This window comes from Colletotrichum costaricense, assembly GCF_030867565.1.
Source record: "Colletotrichum costaricense strain IMI 309622 chromosome Unknown Scaffold_2.1, whole genome shotgun sequence".
NCBI lineage: Eukaryota > Fungi > Ascomycota > Sordariomycetes > Glomerellales > Glomerellaceae > Colletotrichum > Colletotrichum costaricense.
The window spans coordinates 3116208-3142922 of NW_026848231.1; the positions used below are offsets into that span (position 1 = coordinate 3116208).

The following is a 26715-nucleotide window of genomic DNA, read 5'->3' on the forward strand; positions in this document are numbered from 1 at the left end:
AGCCGGCTTTCAGCCTGACCCATGGCTGTCAAACTTGAGTCTTTTTTGGCCATGATCCACATCAGCTCATCGTGGTAGTATAGGTGCTTAGAGGGGCAACTTTGTGCGCACACTAGAGCAGACGATGGAGCGAATCACAGGCTGCGGGCGGCGAGGTGGGCGCGGCTCGCAAACAGGCGCGTCAATGAATGACAACCCGGGTTGAAAGTGGAGGGAAAGAGGAGGAACAACCAGTCCCGTAGTCAGACGTGTTGGATCGCCAGCCCCGGTGAACCCTCTTGGCGCAACAGCCAAACCGGAGTTGTCTCCACGGAATACAGCAGGCAAACACGTCAAAGGGGAAAACCAGATTTAGGTTGCGACACCCAGAAGGATTGGTTGAGTAAGCGGACAAGTCACGACAAGCAGAACAGAAAGTCACGTCGAAGCAAGTCGACTAGAGCCGAGCTCACACTGGGTTTCGTCCTGAAATGACCAGTTCTGGACAAGTCTCACGTCTCATACAAGAGCCCAAACGCCATCATCTGTGCGGCGTATTTGAATTCGAGGCCATCTTGATTTGATTTCCGTCAAAGCTAAAGTATTGGCAGAGTCTCAAAGAAGACAGTTTTCAAGAAACAACAGTAGATGGGGATGAACCTCACGGACAGCGCCGCACATGTCTGATTTGGGACCAAGCAGGGCTTGTCACAGCTGATTGACGGCCTTCACAAATGAAGTATAGGTGCAAACGAAAGCGAACGGGGTTAGAATGAAGCCGGAGAGCAGCTGACAGTTGCTGCTGCTGTAGGCGTGGCGTGGCAGACGCAGGGCCAGCTGGCCATGTATGGGAGCAAATGGGACGAGGCGGGCATCCAGATGCTAGGCAGATCGATCTTAGACGGGGTGACAGGCGACGGATCACTAAAGTTCAAGGCACTACGGATCTATGTGGGAGGAACAGTTATCTGGTGATGCGGAAGATATTGCTGCACGAAGATGCATAGCATCATTCTCGAGCACCTCCAAACTGGCATCCCTCTCATCAGGACACTGCACGGGACGAGACGGCATATCGTCGTTTGTTTGTGTTCCTCACGGCAACACGATCGACTGCCTTTGGCAGCTGGCAAGATTGTCGAGAGAAGGCCTGGCAGGCCATCGACATACGAAAGGCGCGGAGAAAGCAAAAGATGCGAGAGGCAGGCCGTCCCGGCGGGGATGAGGGCAACAGTGACAGACTCGGAAAGAGAGGGACTGCGGTCAACGGTCAACCCAGTCGAGGGGCTGAAGCGAGACAAGGGTGTGTCGTTCTGCGACAGATCTGAGACAGCTTCTGCCCCTGCTCAACCCCTGGCACAGCCCCCGCGTCCCCGGTGGACTTGCAGTAGCCTGGACCCAATCCAGCGAGTCACGACCACGAGTCAGCGGCGATGGGTGGGATTCCGACACGCTGTACAAGATAGTAGTGTCCCACTATCAGAAGCCGAACAACTTTTCCGTATGGCGTACCGTGGTTCTCTTTCTACTGCGATGTGTCACTGTCAACGCCTGGACATGGCCAATGATCCGCGAAATGGAGAGGACGCTACGGTACGGTACGCTATAGGATGAGAACGAGGCGAGAGTCGGACGAGATCAAAGACACGGCAACAACTGGCCAAAAGTCTGAAGATGAAAAAGCGGCCTAGAAGGCCCAGTGGGAGCATATCGGAGGACAAGACGGGATCGAGACCGGAGAACGTTGAGAGTGTTCGGCACCGAATAGGACGCAAAGTTTGGCCCGTCGATTTCAGAGATGGATCGCATGAGAGAATGATGAACTTCCATCATGATAATCCGCATCATCCATCCGTTCGTAACTTTCAGACTCAAGAAAGTATGGATGGTTGGAGCAATAGGCACGTATGAGCTATGGACGAACAACTTCAGTACGGGCAGAATACCTCACGGATATTCGCAGGTAAACGTGCCAACACTGCAGTCTGCAAGGCACGCCGCACCGTACGCTACAGCACAACACCACACACACACAATCATCCACACACTGGTGCATCCATCATGGAGTCTGACGAGGCACGAGGCACGCCGCACGCCGCACAAGAAGCAGAGAGGCAGAGAGAGGGGACGAGCCCAATGGGTACGTACTGTCGTCAGGAACGGAACAACGGGACAGGAAGAAACCAAGGCCAAGACCAACCAACCCACACACCCGCAGGCTGCAGCAGTGCAGCACCCCTCCTACACCCCCCTTCGACCGCCCCCTGCAGATGCTTACCTCAGCGACAAATCATATCGCGCCGCCGGGCAGCTCAAAGTCAACTTCAAACGTGCTTGCTCCGTGCCACCACCAGCAACGGCAGCAACAGGACCACCACCCTCGCCCTCACCATCATTACCACCACCCTCACCATCACCACCACGATGTCTGCCGACCAACAATGTCAACGATGTTGACGACGTCCCAGCTCCATCATGGCGCACTCATATACCCTCCTTAATTGTCGATTACGGGCACGCCTACCTATGATCTCGTTCCCCCCTTTTCAAAATGCGTCTTTGGTCTGGTAATATCCGCGTGGTCTGGTCTCTCTCTCTCTGTCTCTTATGAATCCTAGGCACAAGAAGGTTTCTGTGCGGCAACGTGTCGTCCTTTTCGGAGACGCGATGCCTGTCGCGTGGACACTCTCTCTGTTCGGCTCGTGCTCACAGTCACTGCTGCTGCTCAGCAACTGCGGTTGACTCCTCTCACTCAACCATGTCCAAAACATTTGAACCCACTCGCTATCCTAGGCAGACAGCCAAAAGATTCCATTTCTTCGATGGACCGCCTCAGGACACCAACAAATGGACTGGCCTGGAAACTGCAACTGGAACTGGAACTGGAGCTGCGACTGGAACTTCTTCGTCTGACCCCCTCATCCACATGGTCCCGAGGCTCCCTCCTCTCGGCAACCCTCCGCTCCTGAATCCCCTGCAGCCCTTCCGGAACGCAGCCAGACAGATATCTGGACAGACAGACAGACGAAATATGGAGAGACGAACAAACCGTCATCCACTCGCCGCAACCTTTCGCGCATTTTCTCCGATCTCCAGCCGTGTGTGCCCTGCATGCTGCAGCTAGTCAAGCTAGCTTAGCTCAAGCTCAGCTAGCTAAATCAAGCTGCGACTGAAGGCAATCTCTCCTTCTCCGCAGCCGCCGCGGCCTCCGTCGCCGAGCCATCAGCCTATCTGTAAACTGACATTTCTCTATGTACGCATCGACCCAGGAGCACATACCTGCATCTGTGCTGCTTTATGCCTGCCGCTCCTGTTCTCGCCATTGGCACAACGGCCGAACAAGAAAAGTGAAGCCCGAGAGCGGATCTGCTGGAAAGGATAGGATGCCAGGTTCATCATGTGGGGAACCAGGGATTTGACAAAACAGGAACAGGTGTCATCCCTGTACCGCACTCGCTGCCAAAACAAGAGCCCGACGTCAGGATTCTCTTGCTTCTCCTGCCAAACACTCTCGTTCATGATCTTCATACCCGAGCTTGATTGGCCCCAGGTACTCATGGGTAAAATCTCAGGTTTCCACACCAGTCACTCTGCAGTCTCTGCCCGAGGCCCCTCCCCATGGCCCCCATGCCCCATTGGCCTGGGACGGGATGAGGGACTGGGCCTTGTACCGCGGCGGATTTACCTTGCAGACGTGCCGTACTCGGCCTACTGACACTCCAGACCAAGTCGTATCGTATCATTCCGATACTGGACTGAGGTTCGTCCGTGAACCCTGTCTTTTCCCTGGTTTCCGCTGCGAAAGGTTGGAACGCAACGCAAAACTCGTCCGCTAAAAGAGACGAGAGAAGAAGGGTAGAGTTACGGACAGGGGTGGGACAAGAGAGTACCTTACTGTCCAGTGTCACCTGTGGTCACTGGAAACTCCCAAGGAGGGAAACCAACAACGATGACTGAGGTGAGGTGAGGCCCGCTCCAGATCAGGCCCAGTCCAGGTGGTTTCGGCTCCGCTCCCACTTCTCAGTAATCATACATTCAGCAAGTTCAACGTACCGGCCGCCGGCTGCAAGCCACTAGCAGTAGCCGTGATCCATTCCGCTGCCTCACTTTCTTCCTCCCCGATGCTCCCCTTCTAGGCTCTGCCCTCTGCCCCTCGGCCCCTGGGGCCATGTCGCCACATGTGGGTGTATGGGATGAGACAAGCCACCTCCTCGGGAACTATTTCCTTCGGATCGCTAGGGTCCTCGCCAATTCTCAGCCCTGAATAACTGACGGCCCTAGTCGGAGACCACCGAAAGTGCCCTTCTAGCTCATACGTCAAGTGCGGTTATCGTCGATACAGGGCGATCTAGTGGATGGCCTTTGGTCCAAGTTTGGTCCTGTATTTCGTCACGACGAATTTCTCTGCTACAAATCCACAGCTGCACCGCCGCCGTGGGCTGCACAATATGGCGAGGGGACGGGGAGGTGAGGGGGGGGCTAAAAGGTCTAGAAGGGGGAGGGGGTCTTGACAAGGTCTTGCAGGTGTATCCGTATGGAAGTGAATGGGTGGATGGGTGGATGGAGAACCAGGCCAGACTCGAGAGTAAGTGAGAAAGGAAGTATTCCATGGCCCATGGTTTGGTGCAAGTGAACCTCCTCCATACGTTATGGCAATTGTCTTTCCTACCGTCTACCCTCTTCCTTTCCGTCCCATCACTACTTTCTTCCTGACTGGCTAGTCTTGCCATGTTCATGGGCTATTCCTTACACTTTTTACTCCCACTCTCCATATCTCTCTTTTTCTCCCTCTGTCTGGGTTTCTCTCGGCCTTTCTGTCCGTTCTTTTTTTTTTTTTTTTTTTTTTTGTCCTCCACCCCCCTCCGACTCTCAGTCCCTCGGACTCTCCACACCACCATCAGCCCTCCTCCCCTCTGCTTCCTTCATCATACTCTCTATCCGGACCTCTCTCTGCCTCTTCCTCAACTATATTTCCCATCACGCTCTCATCGCGGACCCGAGTTCGTGCCATATACATAGTTTATGAGCATACAACCATCATCTGGGTACAGCCCTGTCGGCGTGTTTGATCCTTGTCCCCGTCTTCCAAAAGCAGTCGGGAGTAGGCCGCTCCCTGGTTCATCGGCATCTTACTCCCACACATCCACATCGACGAACAGATGTTACCTTGTCCACCACCATAAGAACCCCCCTGCAACTCTCGCCCTCTCGCTGAGCCAGGCCAAGCAGATTCTCGCACACCTGCCTCTGGCCCCAAGTTCACAGACAGGAAGAGGTTTGTATCAGGGAAATCCGGCTTAGCTCCAACCGACGTTCCGAACCTGACCGTGCTGACTTATTGGTCCGTTCATGGATGATGCTTCTTTTTCTACACTACTTCTTTTATACCTCCAGGATCCGTCTGCACCGCCCCTCGACCTGTCTTCTTTTTTGCTCTCCTTTCGCGTCCCACTTACCAAGGCCTCACTGCCCTTGATTCTCTGCTAGTCACTCCTTTTTTCAAGCCTTGTAACCTATAATACTTTTTTTCCTTTTTCGAGGGGGCTGCCTCTTCGCATCTATAATACCTACTCTCCGGGAGCTGGCTCTCTTCATCCCGCCAGGAACCAGGACGGCCAGCTGCGCGCTCCAACACTCACACACACACACACCTTCAGCCATCAAAGCACCAAACGAGGTTGCCGATTATTGCAAACTCATCACGCTCCTTTACTACGTTTGAGGATCGTACGCATACATACATACAATATAAATACAGAGTACCCAACACAAAGACTCTTATTACAAAAGATCCTCAATCGCGCTGTCTAGCTGAGGACGGGAATCCCTACCGCCTCCATCTATACACCACCCACTAGCCTCATCGCGAGGACCCGCTGTCCTTAACGCTCATCATCGTCCTCCCATCCCCGAGGGAAAGAGACCGGAAAGGTACCAAGAGAAAGCAGAAAGAGAAAGGAGCCAAGAAGGGAAAGGAAAAATCTACGCGTCCCCTGGCCCCAGCAAACATAACCACTCACGTCGCCGTCCATTACTCGTCCAGTCCGGAGATTATTTGTCTCTCTCCGCTCAGGTTGGCCACTGCGCCAGATTCTTCCAAGTAAGTTCCTGGAAGCCCTTCTCTGTCGGCCTGCCGGATCGCGCTCGTCGATACGTGGGCAGTGTGGATCCCCCTCACCCCCCGACTGCCGTCAGATACAACTGCCACCCTTGATGTCCCTCGTCCGAGGATCAATGCTAACAACCCACCGTCCCCGTTCAGCATCAACCCGATAATTGATTAACCGCACGCTCCCTTGTTCCTGTCTAAGCACCATGGACTCTGGTCAGGCACAGCTGTAGGCCCCATCCCGTCCCTGCAGCTTCCGGCATACATGACTTACAAGTACATTTTAGTCGGCAACAAATACACACACCTTCCTTCACCTTCAACCCTAACAACAAGTTCAGAAGAGACGTCCCGCATCGTACATCGACCATCATCAACATGAACGGTAATGATATGCCCATCAAACAAGAGGGCGTGGGAGCACCCGCCGGTGTATGGACAACCCCAACGTCTCAAGGCATGAGGCCCAGACCTGCGACCATCCACGAAGGCTTCTCTTACAGCATGGGCGATGACTACGGCGCCCTCCCATCGTGGGATTCTTCGCCACTGCCGATGCAGCAGACTCCGAGCGATGCCATGTCCCGCCCGGTATCAGTCCATCAACAAGACTTCTATCCCGTCACCACCATGGAGAACAGTGAGTCAACCTCATCCGAGGTTAACCCTTTTGCTAATCATTTCCATCAGACTGGCAACAAAAGCCATGCGAAGACACTTTTGAGTTCCATGGATTGGACACGGAGATGATTGGCCAGGCATACACCACCGATGAAGCCATTCCTGTGCTTGATCTGAGGTACCAGCAACAGGACAACGAACCGTTCAACTTTGACTGCGGCCCCAACCCGCGACGCATGTCTGGCTCATCTTTCACCATGTCCACGTCCGGTGCCCTTTCAGACATGCCTTCGTACGAAGACTTCTCAGCTGCACTGTCAGAGGCGCCATCATTCAGTTCAGACTACCCACCGCCGTCTAACCGCAATTCATTGATGTCGTCGACTCAATTGTCGCCGGTTGCGTCTCCTCGGATGACTCCCCAGAGCCGATCTGAACTTGTCAGGACTCAAAGCCGCGGTCGTGCTTCCCCTTCGCCTCGCCCAGGCATGCGATCTGCTCCCTACAGCGTTGAGCGTGGAACGACAAAGAGGTGGTCGACGGGATCGTACGGAACTCAGCAGAACAGACGTCAGACACCGTTCGTGTTTCATCAGGGGCACGATGCATTTGGTGCCCACCAGCGCATGTCTTCGAGACACTCATCGCCGACGATCCAGCACCAGCAGGTCCCATTGAACTTCACCAATCTTCAAGCCGCCCAGCAGCATCCCTTCATGATGGCCGCCCCGCCGCAGTATCAGAGAAACAGCATGAACAGTATGCTCTTGCCGTCGCAATTGCCCTCCAATGGCTTCCACCCCGACGCTCACCACTTCGAGGCCCCGCCGCCGCTTCTGTCTCATGGCCTCTTCCGCATGCTCCAGAGCAACGCCGATCCTCACTCGCTTCACAGCCACTACACGGATCTGTCCGACCCGCCCGACTTGTACGCTTCACTTCACGAGGAGCAGATCCCACCGCCTCCCGAGGACATGAACCCGTCTGACCCCGATCTTGTCCCCCACGAGCAAGAGTTGCGGTTCGAGGGTGACCTTTACACACCCAGATGGGTGAGAGGTCACGGTAACAAGCGTGAAGGATGGTGTGGAATCTGCAAGCCGGGTCGCTGGCTTGTACTGAAGAACTCGGCCTTCTGGTACGACAAGTCGTTCACCCACGGTATCAGCGCCGCCACGGGCAACCCATTCCAAGAGCCTCAAGAAACGCGACGAATGGACGGGAACCCGGATGTGTGGGAAGGTTTGTGCGGCAGCTGCAACGATTGGATTGCGCTTGTCAGCAGCAAGAAGAAGGGTACCACATGGTTCAGGCATGCGTACAAGGTATGTGGCACGGCATCGATCGTGAAGGGTCTTTTATCGTTGCACAGCAGGCTAACATTCATGTAGTGTCACACCCACCCCAAGATCAAGGATGCGCCAAAGCGTCGACGTGAGAGTAATCACAACCGCAACCTTGCAGCATCTCAGATGGCCAAGCCAAAGGTTGAGCCTCAACAGCCACAGCAAGCACCTCCGATGCCGCAGCAGACTCCAATCACGCCTCAAACTTCGTCGGCATCCGTCACAAGCACGCCTACGCCAGCGCAGATGCAACAGCAGCACCAGCACCAGCACCAGCACCAGCATCAGCATCAGGTTCAACAACACCAACACCTTCAACAGGTGCCGCCGCCCATGCCTCAAATGAACCAAGGGCAGATGGGTCAGAACCAAGTCCAGCAGAGGAATGTCATCAATCCTATGGAAGGCATGCCTGGCATGATTTGATGCGGTTCCTTGATCTTGATATGGCAGAGAAATAACACAAACACGACTGATACCACTTTTCTTTTCCTCCTGTTTTCTCTTTTCCTTTGTCACGCAGACTTACCCCCGCCGCAGCGCGTGCCTGTGGTACACTACCGAAACGTCGTCACGAAAAACAACGAACCTTTTCCTGACCTACCTTTTTATAGACTTGGGCATCACGGGATACCTTTGGAGGATGGGACAAAAATTTTGGGGATGGTACTAAAGGGTGTTGGAATCTTTTTGGACGAGTCAAGAAAAAAACAAAAGAAAAACTCCGAAACTACTTCCCCCGGATGACAGAGAGAGAAAAGGGACAATGTGTCATGACGATTTTCCAAAACAATCTTACTACCTTTTACCTCAGCACCACCACAATATCCATCACTACAACCATCCACGATTTGATCTTTTTCATCTCCTTTTCCTTTCCTTATCTCGAGTTCCGCTTCCTGACCGACGTTTCTGAATTCATTTGAGCACGACCACCCCATGTTTTATGCCCCGAAAGAGGAGGATACCAACTGTTTGGTTTCGCACGTTGGCCTTTCCAGCCACGTGCAAAACACGACACCAGAGTGCAGGATTTTCTTAATGGCCCAGCTTCATCACTCCATCAACAACCAACGGAAGAGACATTGGAGGGGAAATTTGGAGGGGCAAGTTTTGTTCTGTTCAGTTCGTTCGCTTCTTCTTTTCGATTCTCTGATTCTTGTTCAGTCCTTTCTGTTTTTTTGGTTCTTTTTTTATCTCTATAGTTTTTCTGAACCGCCCCACCATTCCCTTTCCCTTTTTTACACGCTCTTCCACACCAACTTAATCGTAGATAGCTAAATAGTGAGACCCCCAACGACTGGATCTGCAGTCGTAGTTTTGAATTTTTGAGGAGGACATACCAATGATATCAAGGGGAGGAAAAGGTGGAATAGGGAATAGGAAAAACCATGACTTGGACTAGGGCGAAAAAGGCCGGGACAGGAAGGAAGTGGAGGACAATTTTGTGGCAACGGTCTCGAAGGACTGTTCTGGAGGAAGGGGGATGGGGGCCAAAAATGGGACAAAATTCGTTTGTTATCGTTGGGAAACAAAACCTCGAGGGGGCAAAGCCAGTACTAGTTAGATTTTTTCGTTTAACCTGCGCACAATGAGGAATACACGGTCATTTCAGAATGAGGTCTTTGACTATTAGTGAACTTGGTGATACAGCATCTCACAGATATCTTCAGACTGCGTATCACGGATCTTGAGTAAGAGTGACATGGTTGTGCGATTTCCGGGCTCTGCTGCATCTCCCGAGAGGAACGGGGAAAACTACAGACGAGATGGACGGCCGGTCTCACGGTCTTTCGCCGGCAGTTGGAGGGGACAGAGGAGGAAGGGGTTCCTGATCTATTCCGTCAAAAGACTCGGGAGTCACGTAGGACCCGATCATCTCTGTCTCTCGTGTCGAACTGCCATGCCATGACTCCTCGACCCCCGCTTCCTCGTGCCTTGCGCCGCCCCCTCTTAGTCAAGAACTCAACGCCCACTAGCACCAACCGCTATCAAAGCCATATCCCGACCGTTGGAATCGCGATGGTGGATGGACGGGGCTCGTGGGAAGACCGAGAAAGATGTGCCGCAGAAACACATGGAAGACAAGATAGGGGACATGGGGAGTCAGTCAGGGGGGTGGAAAACGGCGCGCGGGATGGGTTCAGGGGGTTTTCTTGGGCATGCGTAGTATAGACTTGTAGACTTGTCGAGCTGGGATGGAGGGGGACTTGAGGACGTGGCATTGCCCAAAGGGGGAAGGACGATGAGCAGCAGACGAGGGAAAGGAGGAGAAGGCCGGCGGGAGGTGATTCGACTTTGACGCTGCGCGGGATCCGGGGACAAGGCAGGGATAAGTGCAAGTCGTGAGGGACCCCCCGGCCCCCGACCCCCGATGCCGATGGGTCGAAGATCGGTGGGGTCCTAAGAGGGGCAGGTCGTTTATTCACACATAGCCGGACAGTTGGCACTTTGCAGAAGATGGGCCTGGGCCAGAGCCAAGGATGGGTGAATGTGCTGCGGTCTTGGGGTTGGGCAAGGCGTGGGCAGTTGGTGCCGCGTTTTGTGAGTGTGTGCTTCCGTGTGGATATCTGTACATACTGCGCATGCTTCCCGTACCTACATATCCCGTACCCTGCGTGCGTCTTCTCCTCCAGTGCCTGGTCCAGGAACGCGGTCAACTGCCGATCGAGACTGGTGTGGTGGGGGAGAGACGGACGATGGGTGGTATTCCGTAGGACGACGACGTTTTCTTGGCTCTTTGTTGGGTTCTGCACTACTTGATCTCCCTTTCCCTTCACTGTCTGGATTCTGGAGTGAGGAGTCATAGCCTTCTGGGGGGTTGGGAGAACCGCGAGAAGAAGCCTCAATGCTCGTGGGTTTACCGGGGTGGTGGTGGTGGTATTGCAGGGGAGTTTGGGTATGTGGTCAAGGAAAGCGGGTATGTGTAGGCTACGGATACCACACACACACATTTACTCGCCCACGCACTTATTATGTACATGGGCAGGTACGGCAAGTGCTTGTCATCGTCGAGGGACCACGCTACAGTGGACGAAAGATGCCAGGGGTTTCCGGGTTGGGGGCAGGGGGGAGGAAGAAGATCAGACCAGGAACCGGAACCAGACTATACTACGATGTGGTGTTAGGCGCAAAGCTGAACTACAAGGGGAGCCTCCCAAACGGAAACCCGGCGTGTCCGGTGGAGGTGGACGTGGATGATGCTCTTCGCCCCGGAGGAGGAAGCCGGGAGGGGCACTTCGCTTCGATTACCTGTCCGCCATGGAAGGGGGCCAGAGGGCATGAAGTATGACTGCGGGTGGATGCTTTGGACCTTCCTTTTTGCTATGGGCTTGGGACTTTGGAAGGTGGTTCAGCTGGCAGGGGGATAGACACCAGCAGAGCGAGCAACCTATGGATGTTTTGGGCTTGTGGTACGGGTGTTTGTGTGATGGCCATGGGGAAGAGATATGTTCTGTTATGCCCGTTACAGTGCTGGAAGGGAAACAGAAACGACGTTTCGTCTCTTACACAAACGCTCTGGCACCGCACTTGAGGTGACGGCGGCTACTGTGACAAAACATTGCATAGTTTGGACGGAAAACCTGCGCGGCGATGTGATAGACACACGACTCGACGTGTGTTAAATGGATGGGCGCCGTGAATCATGGCTGGCCGATTCGACGGACAACCGGGGGCCACTGATCTTTGGTCTTCGGATATCGGAGAACGGCCGCTCCAGCTTTTCCTTTACCTTTGCAACCTCTGCCTGCCTTCTTCTCCTACTCTGTCGCCCGGAGAGACCCCGGGTTTGACAGTCCTTGTTCTCAGGGATCTTCCAGGAACCTCGGTCTCTAGCAAGAACTTCCTTCTTTTCTTCTGCGGCTAGTGTGATCTCTCCCCCGGGTCCCTGACATGTCTTCGGGTTCTCACTCGTTCTATGGACCATTTGCGGTTGTTTCGGTTCGGCGGAGCATCCCAGAGAAAGAGTCTTTACATCCCGGAAGAAGATCCATTTAGGCAAAGGGCAGAAGATCAACCAAGAAATTCTGTTGGTTCGTGACGAGTGCGATGGGAAAAGGAGCAGAAAAAAAAACCCAAGAACCACCTTCACTGGACCCCCTCCCGAAAAAAGGAGGAATAGGAACCAGAGAACGCAAAGAAGTGTTCCTGAGAGGGCTGCATGCGTATGTGCGTAATCTCCCGGAATTCATGCATCTCGACCGGGAGACCCCGCCATTGTTTATATATCCTGTGGGCTGTACCAGGGGGGAGGACTCTGAGGAGGGGCAGCGCGCGCCGCGCACAGGCTTTTCCCATCTATTTTCCGGGCGCTGGCGGGGGTGAGTGATTGGCGGGCGATCGTGCTTATTCTTTTCTTGCCCTACGAGAGTATCCATATTTACCATATGGGACACACGGCAAAAGCTGCAGAAAGGGGAAAAAGTGACGCAGAGTACTGGGGGGTTTAAGGAAGAAGTGGAGAGAGTTGTATCCGTAGGTTCAACCGTTGGCCGCCGTCGGCCGGACGAGGTTCCAAGTTTGTGGTAAAGTCCCGGGCCCGGTGAGGGTAGGCAGGTAACTACCGTAGTCCGAGGTCGTATCCGGATTCTCTTTTCTGCACGCAGTGTCGGCTGCGGGAGGGGAAGGGAGAGGAACGGTGGGATGTTGCCGGGAAGAAGGGCAAAAAGGGGGACAAGCTACATGCTGGGGTCATTGACGATTCACGAGGCGGTTTTGGCCTTGACGTCGATGTCGTGCTTCCTGCGTCCATTCCCTCCCCTGCTTCCTAGGTAGACCCAGTGAAGCTTCTCCAGCTATCAGCTTGCGAGGTCTCTAGCGACGCTGCAACTCTCGCATCGCACGATGCCCGAGGATTCAAGCAGGGGGAGACTACCTCGGAGCTAGTGATGGACTCTAGGAGTTGTAATGTGAACATAGACGTTCGGCGTTGGCTCGAAAGAAGCCAGACCCAACCAATTACGTTCAACTGCAAGCACTTAAAACCCCTTGCAGCTTGCAGAGACCACGAGCCAATCGTCTATCAGCACGACACCCTTCTCAACCAACTCAGTCCCCAGCCACTTCGGAAGAGGACCCCTTCTCCGTAGCATCCAGGAACACGGTCACAATTGCTGCCGGGAAGTCATCTCATCCAATCGTTTGCTTACGAATATTTCCTCATGTCACGATCTAAGCTGGTCCTCCCCTGAACTCTGATATAACCTTGATTTGCGATTTGAGTTCATCGCTAGGGGGGCTGTTTGAACTCTGCTGAGAAGATGCCGCGCTTTTCTTACGTTTTTGTTTATTCTCTTGATTACTCTCCTTCGCGTTGTCGATGAAGCCCCAATATCGCATACATGCCTTATTGCGCTGAGGCTCTGCTTTTTGCTCGAACGTTTTGCCAGTGTTTGACTCACTTGAAATTCCTATCATGAGTTTCTACGATGTCGTGATGCCCCAACATTCGATCATAATCTCGATGCAGTCGGTCATTCTGGGCGTCTAAAGACTGATGATTGTTAGTAGGATTCAAGAGATTGATCACGCATTGAGTGCATAGGTCGTGATTCATGCAAGACCCCTCGCGTTCACAGAAGATGAATGATCGCTGACAATGTAGGCCTGTTTAACCTCAATTCTGCGTCCTGATGCTCGTGTCCGCTAAGATACGCTTCCGTCGCGATAGTATGGCCGATGAGAAGGTCTACTTGTTATTGAAACTCCTGACTGGGCCGAGTTGACGTGGGCCATCAGACCGAATCTATTCAGCGCGGAGTGGTCCAAAATGCAAGATCCTTTCGACTGTGTCGAGGACATGCATCTCTCCGACGCTTACACTGTCATGCTCGGTGATAATGTATCGCCGTATCGCGAGGACGACGTGACCGCGAAGAGGTCCCACATCGCACTGTTGGGATGGCCGCAAAGGTCGATTGTCAGACCGAATCTATTCAGCGCGGAATAGTGTCGAGTCTGGCCATGAGGACGCCGCGCAACGCCGAGCCCAGGAGGACGAACTTGTAGATATCCCAAGATGCAGATGACAGCTGTTCTGACTTCCGCGAAGGGCCCAGAAAGCACAACAGCTGGCCACGACCCAGGCAAAGCTTTCGCTCGACCAGACATTGGCAACTTCGGCCACGTTCGAGCCTTGCATCAACAAAAAATGATGAATTCTGTTGCCATGGCGCAGTGGGAGGCAAGACCACGGCAATATCGCTCGGAAGTTTGTCCCTCAGCTCAAGAAGAGAGGCATCTTCGTGACGGCCTTGGGCAACCAGAGACAGGAACGATTTTCTGAGGAAAAAGAAGCACAATACGTTATTACCAATTCAGCCCTTGCCGCTCGTACAGAAACCAGCATTGGCTTGGGTTAGACGAGGCGAGTTTTGCTTGCGAAGTCGCATTCAATTGTGAGGAGCTTCATTTTGCCGCACCGGGCCATTGCTAGGCCGTACCTGCGTCTACCCCTCCATCGAGGAGCCTTTCGGGGGAGAGGGTACGAGGCAAGACTGCGCGCTTGCGTAGAACGATTTGCCGACCGAGGCGAAACTAGGTGAGAAACGTGTAGCAGGATTCCTCAACGTGATCTTGGCAACAGCAACCCTGAGACGCTGCAGTTCTGCAGCCGCGACCGTTACGATCGTGAAGCAAGCAATCTCGTGTAAATTCTACGTCGTGCTTTCTCAAACACGTTGACACATTTCTAGGTCAACTGAATATGGACCGCCGGGCTGCGTGTCTGGAAGTTGGCATCTGGGAGAGGGCGGCCGAAACAGAGTGGACAAGAGAGGTCACCGACTTCAAGCATCGGGTGTGTGATGTTTGTTGCGGATTGCCATCCAGTTAGGGTACTCTTAAGGGGCTAAGATGTAGCCGCCCAGTAGCACAAACTTGTTCCGCGATGGCGGCGGTTGTCTTTGGTCATCTACTGAGTTGGCAGAAGAGCCATCAACTCATCATAGAAAGGAACCAACCGTAAGAGAGTTCAGCTACCGAACAGATAGTTCGGAGTTGAGATGGAGACGAGATCGCTACTGGATGTCGATGGTTGAGCCACCAAAAAGAAAGTGTCTCAACCCGTCTATCCTCTTGACCCGGGTCCGTTCGGCAGATGCGCACTACATCTTGCAAGTTCCAAACCGTCTGAAACTCTGGACGACGGACGAGGGGAAGCAGGAGCGGGAACGTCTAAAAGAGGCTCGTAGGTCCGAAGCTCAATCGCTCCATCGGATATCGGACGGAAAGCTGCCCGGTTTTGCTCGCGTTGTCTAACCAACCGATCGATCTGGGGAGTTTGAAAGATGAGAAAGATTCGAGGTTTGCCCAGCGAGGTTTCAGGCGTGCAAAGAGAACCAAAAACCTCCCTGCCCCGCCCCTGGCGAGGCGTAACTGAAGCGAGCTGAGGTCCGGCCCCGAAACAGTGGGGCTCTAACCGGAGCGCGGAGGGAACGGCGCAGGTCGGGGAATAGTGTGGGCATCATCATCGTGACGGTTCACGGCTCGCCAAAGTTTTGTAGGTGAGACGATGGGCGGATAATTGGTGATACGGCAACGTGATCGAGTTCCAGAGGAGCGCCCTTTTTCTCGTTCAGCGCACAGATGACATCCTGTAGTCTGGTGCTGATGCAGGCTTGCAGGAGGATATACGAGTACTAGTTTTCAGTAGCGCAGCGCCGCGTTGACTCACCAGTCTTGCCGCTTACATGCCGGGGCCCTAGGAGTTTCTGATGACCTGCCAAACACAAGTTCCGAGACTTCGACCAGTGCTGGTTGCTAGGTTATCTCTGGGGGGGAGGTATCCGTGGGAATGGTTTGGTGGTGGACTGACGTGATGTGCATAACATTGTAAGAAAGATTGGCTCGGTGAGAGAGAGAAGGAGGGGAAAATTGTCTTGCTCACAGGGCTGCAGAGACTTTCTGCATTCGAAACTATTTCGTCATGACTGCATCGAGCAACAAGGTTCAGACTCGCCGCTGTGTGGATGGGCATTATTGAATGGTATTTGGCAGCTGTCATATAGGTTTCTACTGCAGTTTGCAGACTTGTTGGCTCGTTTTTTGACAGATGTCGCTCATCCTATCATCGCCTGCCCGCCATACACCTGCAGTAAGACTACAGCGAGACTACAGCCAAGATCGGCATGGCGCTCTGCAAGCTGTGCCTGCTTCCCTGTCCAAAGGAGCGAACGGGAGAGGACTGTCCTGGAGATTCCCTCCTCTCCTTCTCCCTCGCTGGCTAGCCAAGGTTTGTGCCTTGCCGTGTAGCCCCCCCGCCTTACGGTGCAGTCGCGAAAGATATGGCTGGCTTTGGTCAGGTACCTTGCATGGGCTCTCTGCAGACGATCCTTCCTCGCATCGCATTCTACATTTCGCTTCGATGGACAGCCGAGCCCCGTTGCAACCAGCAACCGGCTAACTTGTCTCGGCAACCGCATCAGCAACTGCCATCAGCAACTCTTGGAACAGAGCAGCAAGAATGCGGAAGCAACTTGAATAAGCTATCCTTACAGATAGCTGAGACGTAGGTGGTGACTGTCACCATTCTCAAGGAATGTATGAATCGAGGTTCGGAGACCGAGCGAGTGAGAGACGGGAAAGACCAGGGAGTATGTATAGCTTACAGGGCTCAGATCGGGGGGGGCAAGTCAGGCCAAGATCAGGCCAGGGCAATTCCCATGTGGTTAGACGGATGCTGATTTGCATGCCTTTGCTCTCATTTCCCTCCTCCCCATCCCCGAGACATGCCCATTTCGAGCAGGAACATCCTTGAACCGGCCCTTTCTTCAGCCTCCCTACTCACACAGAGGACCTGGAGGGGGGTTCATCGCCTATCTCTCGTCGACAAAAGTGCACAGAGAGGTACACCGTACATGAGCTGCTCTCCCATCGCCGAAGCAACACAGCAGTGAACGATAGCCACTAACAGTAGTACATTAGCTGTGTTAGCCGCCGCCCAGATCAAGCACGAACCTCAGCAGACCACCACACCACCCACCACTGTGCCCGTGCCTGGCAAGCCCGTTCATGCCATCTGATTGCGCCATTCCCTTTAGACGGGGCCTCGAAGGTCGTTGGTTCGCTGTATTCTCTGGCTTGGCTCCCCAGGACGACGACGCCGGTCGAAGCTTGTGTGCCGCCCTCATCCCGTGTTTGCCCACGTTGAAACCCTAGATAGGCGCTGGCGTCTGTCCAAGGAGAAGAGGATCTCGACAACGACACATCTGGTCACCAAGGAAAACAGAGACTGCAGGCAGGGTAAAGAGCCCCCTTTGCAGTTGGTACCGTGGGCTGTTTCAGTTGGCACAAGTTGCGCTCTGGCTCGGCGACCAGAGCCTACAGAGTATCTTAGTCACAACCTCTGCTATCTGTACTTGCCCATCACCAAACGCTACAGCTGTCAGCACAGGTGCCCAAGGACACCCTTCCGGCCTCCTTGTTAAGCCACGTTGGCCTATCTTTTCCTCCATGGCGTTGGCCGAGTTTCCCCTCATCGGTCAGCTTCTAGCCTGGAAGCCAACGCCGTTAGGGGGCGTCGTGGCGATCTGGTCAGACTGGACTCAACACATGTGGCTTTCCCTTTGGTCTTTGTCTTCTGTGGAAGAGAAGCCAGAGAGAAAGAAACAGAATATCTAGGGTAAGGCACGTGTAGTCAGAGATTGTTTCGTTTATCTAATTGGCCCTATAATCTAATTACGAAATAGCAGAGCACTTAGCAGTCTATCCACCGGGAAGCTCCCAGCAACATGGGCAGTCAGTCGGACGAAGCGCCTGTAACTTTCGCATCTGAGTTTTAATGGTAAATTGTAGGCGAGCAGCGAAGTCTCACTAAGTGCGCTGTGCTCTCCTGGACAGTGCTCCCATCCCGCTATCTTGTCAAGCCTCGCCCAATGAGATATGCTTACTGCTAGGGATACGTACCGACCCACGACCTTAACTCGAGGTACTTCCTTGCATTTCCACCCCAGGTTGTTCCTCTCTGTGTATTTCTGCATCCCTACGGAGATGAATTAAGGAATAAAAAATAGCCAACTCCAACGAGAAAGAGAGAGAGAGAGAGAGAGAACAGGCCATCTCTACCTACCTTGAGGTACCTTGGCTTGCGGCTTGCCATTTGCCATCTGCCAACTGCCAATATCTACGTACCTAGTACCTAGCATTGAGGCACAATTGTGCGCCGTCCTGAGGTTACCTTTCCTCACCTGGTTATGCAGTACCTTGCCATTAATTACTGCATCGGCTGCGGCTGCTGCTGCTCTTAGGTACCTTACCTGACCATTTCGTTTCCCAGGTGTTGGTCTTTTGCATACTCTACCTATCCTCTCCCTCCCACAAAGTGAACGATTGGTTCCTGGACGCTCCTTAGCACTTCTTCACCATCTCTCTTCTTCCCCCTTCTTGTGCTGCCTCTTCTGGATTCTGCCTTCTGCTTGAACCAGGAAGCGCCCTTCGCTGCAGACCAGTCTTCGCATCTGCCGTGTTACGATTCTGACGACTAGATATTTCATCTGCTTCTGTAATCACGCTCCCACCGCTCTGCTCTACAGAGAGTCCCGATACGCTTTCTGCGCCGCACCTCACGGACCTCCCTTTTCACAAACTTCCCCTCGACTCCCAACCTCCCCCAGGCTCGAGTTCCTCCGACACCTTACGCATACAATCCTCTTGCTCACGCCAGCTCTTCGCCATTCGGTGTAATCAGTTTTCTCCCCATGAAATTGCCATCTTGGACCTTCTGTAATGATCAATGATATACGCATCTGACGTCGCCCCCGCCTGATATCTACCTACCTACCTATCTACCTACCTACCTATCTACCTACCTCACATTCACCAACCGACCAATCGACAGCACTCGTTCTTCGCTTCCCCCGACCCCCAAGCCGCCGATTGCACCCCTGGTCTTCCTTTGGCTGTCCTCTGAACTCCTCGATATCCTCAGACTTGCACAATACCGTTTGTTAGGGTGGTTCATGTCATGTTCAAGTTAGGGTTGTGTGAACTACAGTAGAATTGCTATGAGTGGGGATCAGCTGGCGTCCAGGCAAGAATTCTACCAAACCCGCCCCGTTCACGTTCGTCTTTCTGTTTCTGCCTCTCAACCAGGTCGCAAAGATTGGCAGGCCGGACAATCTATCAAAACACCATTTTGCTAACCAGAAACTCTGACAACAGCTTTGGAAACCCAAACGCTCAGCCGCCCACCCCCAAACAGACTCCCACCTCCGCCGTTTTCCCGAGCCCCGTTTTCGAAACTCCCAAGCAGTCCCAGGGTCACTTTGACGACGCTGGCGGTTGGACGCCTCGCTTTGCAGAGGAATACTCCGTCTTCAACACAACTCCAGGTAACCTTCGAGGCTCTCCGGGGTCATTTCCCGACTTTGCCACAGGTGCTACTACCTTCCCTGCTTCGGCAAGCCTCAAGAGGCCTCTGTCCGCCGAGAGCCTCGCTGCTCAGATAGCAACACATGCCAACCACTTCTCTCCCAACACGAACCTACCTCTACCCCCGGTCACCGCAGCTCGACGACTGCCCTCTTCTCCCAGGCCACCGATCGAGCAAGCAGACTTTTCCAGCCAGGAAGGCGGTTCGGCCAGCCCAGAGCAGGCGTCACAAGACAATATCGTAAAAAGTTCACAAGGCAGGGAGAGCGTGGCGGATCTGAACGGGCAAACGGCAACCCCTCCCCCATCTTCCCACAAGGGTGGCCGGAAGCTTGCTCCTAAGCTACAGGACGACAACATGCAGAATGACCATGGCTACGGCCAGCCTGACTTTTCTGGAAACCCACAACATCCCAACATGGCGGCCTTTGTGACTGCTACCGATATGTTCGGATATCCCATGTCGGCTCCGGCCAACGCTTCTGCAAGCTTCTGGGATCCGAGTGCCGACATGTCGGGCATGGAAATCGACTTCTCCTTTGGTCCTAATGTCTTTCAAACTTCGGGACATCGCCATATGCCTTCCTTTGATGCCTCGCAAATGTTTCAAGAGCCTGCTACCCTGCCGCCGTCAGGTAGCCAAGAGACTGCCCAACCCATCAAACGGACACGGCCCCTGGCTCCCAAACCTGTCATGAACAATGTCCAGTCCAGCTCGGCAGACATCTCCATGGTTACAAACTCGTTCTCAACCTCCATGGAGGACCCCTTCGGTATTATGAGTCCCGGCGGAGTCGATCCTGGTGTCCTATTCGGTCGACCGCTATCTGCAAACATGGGTGCAAACATCCCCGTCACACAAGGATCGGCACAGTTTGCCCTTGCAGCGGCTGCAGAATCACAATCGAGAGCGCCTATGCACGGCGATATTCGCCGCTCCCTCAGTACCAAGGAGCTGGGTCAAGGAAGGCCATCCGGTCATGCTTCTATCAATTCCCCGGTCAAAATGAATGGGCGGCTCAATGGACTGCAACGAAGTGCCAGTGAAAATCGTGGAAGACGCGGACTCGCAAAGCCGTCACTGCCTAAGCTCGCTCCAGCCATACAGCCGAGGCCTCAGGTGGCTAATGGTCCCGTAGCTGGCCCAAGTAGGCCACCGAGCCGCCCGTCTGGCAGGATATCGCCCCTGAAACAGCAGCACTCTCGCCTCTCGAGCTTGACGTCGATACCCGAGTCGGCTCCTCCGAGACCTCGCACAGCTGTGAAGTTCACGATTGATTCGAGAGGCAGGGCGCGGGCCGAGACCACCATGGTGATGAATGAGCCGCGACTTGAGGAGGTACGAAGACTACCGGTGACACGGGAAATGCCGCGCAGGGAGAAGAGCTGGGAATCCGAGGATGACGACTCTTCGACAGACGACGAACCAATCATCATTCCCAGCCGAAATACTTCGTTCGCATTACCAGATCCCCGTCGACCGTCGTCGGCTTCCATGTTCCATTCGTCTCGAAGGAGCGTTAGTGAACATAGCTCGAGCAGCTTGGGGGCGTCGGTTTCGCAGCACGAGGCTGAGAGCGAGGCGGAGACCGTGATGAACGAGGCACAGGGAAAGGGGGGGGACGCAGCAAGCGAGCTACGGAAGCTCGTTGAGAGCCGCCAAAAGCGTGGCCATCAGGCACCTGGCAGTCAACGATCACAGCGATTTGCGTCGGGCAGTTTTCAAGATCACCTCGGGGGTATGATGTCACCGACGGGTTTCACGGAGGCCAGCCTACCCTCGCCGACGAAAGCGACGTACAACGTTCGATGCGTCTGCAGGAACAGCACGAATAGACAGGGAGAGTACATGGTCCAATGGTATGATGCCGTCCCCAGCCTGCCTCGTAAAGATGGCCGACTATCACCTATGATGATTCAGCAATGCTAACATTCCACAAGTGAGTCCTGCGAAATGTGGCTCCATGGGTCGTGTATCAACATATCCAAGCGGACACTTCCATCTGTGTACATATGTGCCTTCTGTTCAAACACACCCAACATGCGAGGCGGTCGACTCCGGGGTAATGGCCCGACGCTGGGACCGCCCGGGGCGAGCCCGCTAGCCCGCAAATCATTCAGGTAATACGTGAGTGCATTTTGGAGCACAACGATAATGACCGGCCCCGAAAAGTCGATGACGGCACGTGAGGAAAAGAAAAGGTTTAGAAAGAGAAACGGGGCAATCCGTCATCAGGTCATCTTGGATTATTGATGAGTATATATAATTTCCGAGTACATACCTTGCGGCTTAATTATGAATAACAAACGAGAGGATGCTAAGAAAAGAGAGTGCTGAAGATATCGTGAGATGACTGGAATTATGCAGAGTGACCAAGGAAGCGAGCTGGAGGCGGGTGTACTGATCTTTGGAGTTCTCAGCAAAGGTCTAGCTGGACCTCGCCGGTAGCTCTGACACCAAGGAGACTGGCGATGCTATCGTTGCTGAGCTGACCAAAGTTCTCAAGGCACCAGTGAGAGCGTGAGTAACTCGTATTATGGTTGGTTTACAGTTTCCACAGCACGATCTGAGAGGACCTTTCAACACGCTAATGCAATCTTCCCTGTTGAATTGCGACAGCTTTAAACAATCTGCATTGGAAAGAAGAGTGCTATGCCGACGTGACTTCTGCCGTGCCGCGACTTTCCTACCTTTTTAAGCTTGCAAGTGCTTAACCTTAACTTCCTCGAAGAGACCCTCAACAGAAGGAAGTATTGATGTGCGTGTATCCGTACGCCTGGAGCACAAGTTCAGCCGGCCATCCCGTTAGGGTCCAAACATTTGGAGGTTCATCTCACCTTTTTCCATCCAGGAATTGTGAGGTAGGCTGTACCATTTCAAAAGTCAGCGCGCTCATACACCTTTACACGTCCTTGCAAGATTTTCTACATCAAAGACTGGGAGGGGGGGGGGGGTAAATATAAAGAAGAAGAGGAAGAAACTCACCACACTCCATATACCCATCCCCATTCCTGCCCCCGCAAGCCCTGGCAGCCCACTCGACGGCATCAACCCACTCCTGCACAACACACGGGTTCCCGCCGTCCCGCCCGTTGCCCACGTCCCCGCTTCCGGCATGCGAACACATGTACGCCACCGCATCGCCCCAGTGGCTATAGATTTTCTCGCGGTAGCCGAGGCGTTTGCCGTTGAGGGCGGCGCACTGCGCTGCAAAGGCGTTGCGGGCGCCGTTGGGGTTGGAGTTGAAGGCGGCGGTGGTGATCCAGGGGCTATCGGAGCAGAGGGGTTTCGTGTCGGAGGGCCAGGATGTTGCGTCGCGGCGGGGGAGGTGTGGTGTAAGTGGTGGTGTTGCTTGGGAGAATGGGGAGAGTGTATCTTCTACGGCGTGGATGTCGGGGATACAGGAGACTCGGGTGTGGAGTTCTTCGCCTTCTGGGGTGAGGGTTACGATGTAGGTTCCTTGTTGGGAGCCTGGGGGCACGAGGGTTGAGAGGACTGGTCCGGCTGATGCTATGAGGATGGTTAGGTGGTGGAAGGGCCTGGAAATCATATTTGCTTGCTATTCGTGTCAAGGTCGGGATCAAGAAGCACGTGGTTGCAAGTACATGATGATGTGAGGGGTCATGGGAACGCTTGGAGGGAGGCTTTACTTATACTTCATGTGTCAGAGGTCCGTTATCGAGTTTTGGTGTTTCGTCACATCCGTTCCGTATCTGGCAGTCGCCAGTTCCAAGATCGCGCCGGACAGATCCCGTTGTTTGAGTTGCTGATGTTCCCTACCATCATGGCGGTCACCAATCATGATAAAAGGTAGGGTGGTTATACAAAGCGATGATTGAAACGAAGTGCTCACAGGTACCATATCCAGTCACGAGGTCAGACTCGAGGAACCTGATCGAAGATGCAGCCCAGCACCGCTGACCATCGGATGAGCGAGTGCCACAGGTAGAACGAAGAAAACGAACGATTTCTCGTTGTACATTAATCAGCTGTCTTACTTCCTTCTTACAACCAAGAATGTAGGTTGTGTCTCTTTGGTCTATTGCTTGCCTTCCCACCGTGTCCCATATGTCGTAATTGCAAAACGCCCCTTCCCCCATCTATCATCATCCCCTTTTCACCATACAGGCGACCGTCGTCGGTGACATGTTCAACATGGAGATCAAGTCCTCGTGCTCGTGATCGTAGACCAGCGCGTTGCACCTGATGTTGAACTTGTTCTGCATCGAGTCGTCCACGATGATGGTCTCCTCATCCTCACCGTCTTTGCCGCTAGATCTCACCGAGATGTGCCACTCTGATGGGTCGCGGTGCCGCGGTAGTAGCTTCACCGCGTGGAAGTTTGTCTGTTGTAGTGAAGATACCTGGACAAGCACCTCGCGGTCCCAGGCTTGGCTGTCTGTTACTGCACGGCCCTAGAAAGAAATTTGTGGTGTTAAATCATGCAATGATGAGATAGAAGCGGTGAAGATGGAAAGGAGCATGAGAGCTTGAGCACAAAACGGACTCCAACTTGGAGTCAGGGGACGAGTAATGGAATATGACTACCGAGCACATGTGGTCTATAGGGGAGGAATTACATTTGATGACGTTGGTGAAGAACCGCCACAGTCTGATTTCGACCTTGAACGAGCTTCACTTTGCAGACGGCGAGTACCTCGCCCTGAAGGGTTCATCCTCCAGTCTTCTGAATGCACGACATCGACCGTCTGGAAGTAAATCTTCATCTTTACGAAGCGAGTCGGCGGACGAACGGGGATATCGCGTAGCCTTTGTGGATTATTTGCTGAAAAGGATACACACGCGCGATGTTGGATCACAACTTCATCTGGGGCTCTCTCCGGGACAGGCGGCGGCTTTAAGTCCCCACAACAAACTTCATCCCGCCGGAGGTGGGTAAGTCCCGTTGGGTCGACAGATCCTCGACGCTGCCCGTCTATCGGTACCGGCTTGCGGGGTCCCAAGCGGCGAGGCGTCGTTCTGCAGCCCCGGCGCGCCATCCTTTAGGTCTTACCGTCTTTAGCCAAAGGATTGCCTTTGAATGGCGGTGGACCGTGGGCCGTGTGCCGTGGGCAGAATACCCCACTTGCCTCGGTCTGAACCGCGGCAAGGAATTTTGGTACGAAACTCGGCCGTACAAGAGGACGTTGCTTGATGAACTCGTCCGTACGGGATCTCGCATTCTCGCTACGCATCGCAGACTGGGCCACCCGGATAGATAGTTGGGCCGAAGGCCCCACCGATATGTAGATCTAGAACGTCAGAACCGCGTTCTGGCGAATACGCCGTTGGAAGAACACTACGTAATGACTTACACTGAGTGAGCTGCTAGATGTGGATCGCTGACATACATTCAACTCAGACTTTGATGCGACTGTGAACACTTGCTTTTCATAATGTTGAACGTCTCTTAAGCTGTCGAAGCTGCGGAAAACATATCCCGCCGTGACCTGTCAAATGGCAAGAGATACTGCTGTAGGTATGCGTCGACACATCTTCACCCACTTGCAGCCGGTGGGGTGGTGAGACGAACATGACCAATTGGCAAACAATCGCCTCTTGCGAGGGACCTTCTCCAACTCAGGGCCTCGGTAGTGTACCGTCCAATGTTTGTATAAGTAAAGGTTGAGTGTATCCAATCGGCAATGGATTTCCAGTAATCGGTAGGTCAGATCAACATTTCGGAAACTTCAATCACGCAAACCATTCATACACCGACGCGATGTCTCAGGCCCTCCCTCTTCAGAACAAAGGCATCTTCCGCAACTTGCCAACTTTCCCATCGGATATCACAGACTTGACAGCCCTCATCACTGGCGCCAATGGCATCAGCGGATTCCACACCCTCAGGGTCCTCCTCGACGCACCGCAGCGATGGAAGAAGGTCTGGATAGTGTCGAGAAGCCCCCTCTCGGAGAAGATGATGAGCTTCTTCTCCGCCGAGCAGCAGGCACGCATCGAACACATCTCGCTCGACTTTCTGGCGGACGCGGACGTCATCGCGCAGGGTCTAAAGGAGCGTCAAGTCGCGGCGGACTACGTCTTTTTCTACTCCTACCTTCAACCCAAACCTGAGCCCGGCGCCGCGGCTTGGTCCAACGCCGAAGCTCTCGTCAAAGTCAATTGTATGTTTTCCACACAAGCGCTTTTCCCCGCTCGAGGAGAAAGACCACTCTGGTTAACACTCTTGGCCAGCCGCCTTGCTCCAAAACTTCCTAGGCGGACTCGAAAAGTCCTCCATCCGCCCCAAACGCATCGTCCTGCAGACCGGCGCCAAGAACTACGGCGGCCACATCGGCCAGGCCATCTCGCCGTTCGTGGAATCAGCGCAGCGCGTCACCAGCGAGCCGAACTTTTACTACCCGCAGGAAGACGCCCTCTTTGACCACTGCGCCAGGACGGGCGCAAAATGGAACGTCTTCCGCCCCTCCTGGATCATCGGCGCCGTGGAGAACGCGCAGATGAATGCGTTTTACGGGCTCGGCGTCTACGCCGCCGTGCAGGCTCACCTCGGCAGGCCGCTCGAGTTCCCCGGCACGATGGCGGCTTGGCTCAAGGACCACGCGCACTCGCATGCGCACCTTACCGGGTACCTGTCCGAGTGGGCTGTTTTGAATGAGCATTGCGGGAATGAGGCGTTTAACTCGAGTGATCAGGGGTCGTTTAGCTATGCGTTGTTCTGGCCTGAGCTTGCGAAGTGGTTTGGAATTTCAGAGGTTGGAAGGCCTGAGTTGGATGAGTCGAAGATGCAGACGATTTCAATGCCTGGCAAGCCGCCTATCGGGTACGTGTCTCTCTGATTCGTTGTGAGGATGACGCCCTTAGCTGACTTTTTTCTGTGTCTAGTTTCGGCCCCCGTGCAAGCTTGAAGTTCTCCTGGTCCTTTGTCGCCTGGGCCAAGGAGCCCGAGAACCACGAAGCCTGGAAGGAGATTATGAAGAAGCACAACCTGCTCAATGACCCATTCGAGGACCCCGAGGGCCAGTTCATGTTCACGGACGTCGCTGTGGTGCCAGATGCCTACGGCCGCCTTAGCCCGAATAAGGCCCGCGTGATGGGTTGGAACGGATTCGTTGACACGGCGGAGGGCATCTTTGCGACGTATCGCGAGTTTGGCAAGCTCGGTATGCTGCCGCCGATGGCTGTGGAAGAAGCTCGACCGTTGATCTAAGAGAGGGTGGGGGGAAGCTGTCGATTGTGACGCAGCTCGAGGGGTATATTAGTGTGTGTAGCAGGAAAAAGGATGGAGTGAGTTGATGAGCACGGAAAAGTTTCAATTGGTACTATTT

At 53.9% G+C, this 26715-nt stretch overlaps 9 protein-coding genes across 9 annotated transcripts; 7 read left to right on the forward strand and 2 right to left on the reverse strand.

Annotated features, from left to right (window-relative positions):
• Positions 1-822: 822 nt before the first annotated feature.
• CCOS01_02665 (uncharacterized protein) lies at positions 823-2509 on the forward strand (the record flags this gene model as incomplete). Its single annotated transcript, XM_060450853.1, has 4 exons — positions 823-930; positions 1029-1248; positions 1302-1572; positions 1912-2509. The coding sequence occupies 4 exons, from the start codon at positions 823-825 to the stop codon at positions 2507-2509; spliced, it is 1197 nt and encodes a 398-aa protein (XP_060319503.1).
• A 2198-nt stretch (positions 2510-4707) lies between these two features.
• On the forward strand, positions 4708-5048 carry CCOS01_02666 (uncharacterized protein; the record flags this gene model as incomplete). Its single annotated transcript, XM_060450854.1, has 2 exons — positions 4708-4795; positions 4828-5048. 2 exons carry the CDS (start codon positions 4708-4710, stop codon positions 5046-5048), a joined length of 309 nt encoding a protein of 102 aa, XP_060319504.1.
• Positions 5049-6294: 1246 nt separating this feature from the next.
• On the forward strand, positions 6295-8481 carry CCOS01_02667 (uncharacterized protein; the record flags this gene model as incomplete). Its single annotated transcript, XM_060450855.1, has 4 exons — positions 6295-6317; positions 6376-6728; positions 6779-8034; positions 8101-8481. 4 exons carry the CDS (start codon positions 6295-6297, stop codon positions 8479-8481), a joined length of 2013 nt encoding a protein of 670 aa, XP_060319505.1.
• A 6087-nt stretch (positions 8482-14568) lies between these two features.
• CCOS01_02668 (uncharacterized protein) lies at positions 14569-15315 on the forward strand (the record flags this gene model as incomplete). Its single annotated transcript, XM_060450856.1, has 3 exons — positions 14569-14704; positions 14751-14854; positions 14917-15315. Coding segments are annotated over 3 exons (639 nt in total), but the record flags the coding sequence as incomplete, so codon positions are not given.
• Positions 15316-17010: 1695 nt separating this feature from the next.
• CCOS01_02669 (uncharacterized protein) lies at positions 17011-17483 on the forward strand (the record flags this gene model as incomplete). The annotated part of the gene is made up of 2 exons (XM_060450857.1): positions 17011-17055; positions 17106-17483. Coding segments are annotated over 2 exons (423 nt in total), but the record flags the coding sequence as incomplete, so codon positions are not given.
• Positions 17484-17729: 246 nt separating this feature from the next.
• CCOS01_02670 (uncharacterized protein) lies at positions 17730-18035 on the reverse strand (the record flags this gene model as incomplete). The annotated part of the gene is made up of 1 exon (XM_060450858.1): positions 17730-18035. One exon carries the CDS (start codon positions 18033-18035, stop codon positions 17730-17732), a length of 306 nt encoding a protein of 101 aa, XP_060319508.1.
• A 983-nt stretch (positions 18036-19018) lies between these two features.
• CCOS01_02671 (PHD-finger domain-containing protein) lies at positions 19019-21355 on the forward strand (the record flags this gene model as incomplete). Its single annotated transcript, XM_060450859.1, has 2 exons — positions 19019-19026; positions 19216-21355. The coding sequence occupies 2 exons, from the start codon at positions 19019-19021 to the stop codon at positions 21353-21355; spliced, it is 2148 nt and encodes a 715-aa protein (XP_060319509.1).
• Positions 21356-22163: 808 nt separating this feature from the next.
• Positions 22164-24153, reverse strand: CCOS01_02672 (uncharacterized protein; the record flags this gene model as incomplete). Its single annotated transcript, XM_060450860.1, has 5 exons — positions 22164-22202; positions 22264-22292; positions 22412-22936; positions 23553-23841; positions 24007-24153. 5 exons carry the CDS (start codon positions 24151-24153, stop codon positions 22164-22166), a joined length of 1029 nt encoding a protein of 342 aa, XP_060319510.1.
• Positions 24154-25148: 995 nt separating this feature from the next.
• CCOS01_02673 (NAD dependent epimerase/dehydratase) lies at positions 25149-26597 on the forward strand (the record flags this gene model as incomplete). The annotated part of the gene is made up of 3 exons (XM_060450861.1): positions 25149-25551; positions 25622-26210; positions 26273-26597. 3 exons carry the CDS (start codon positions 25149-25151, stop codon positions 26595-26597), a joined length of 1317 nt encoding a protein of 438 aa, XP_060319511.1.
• Between the last annotated feature and the right edge of the window lie 118 nt (positions 26598-26715).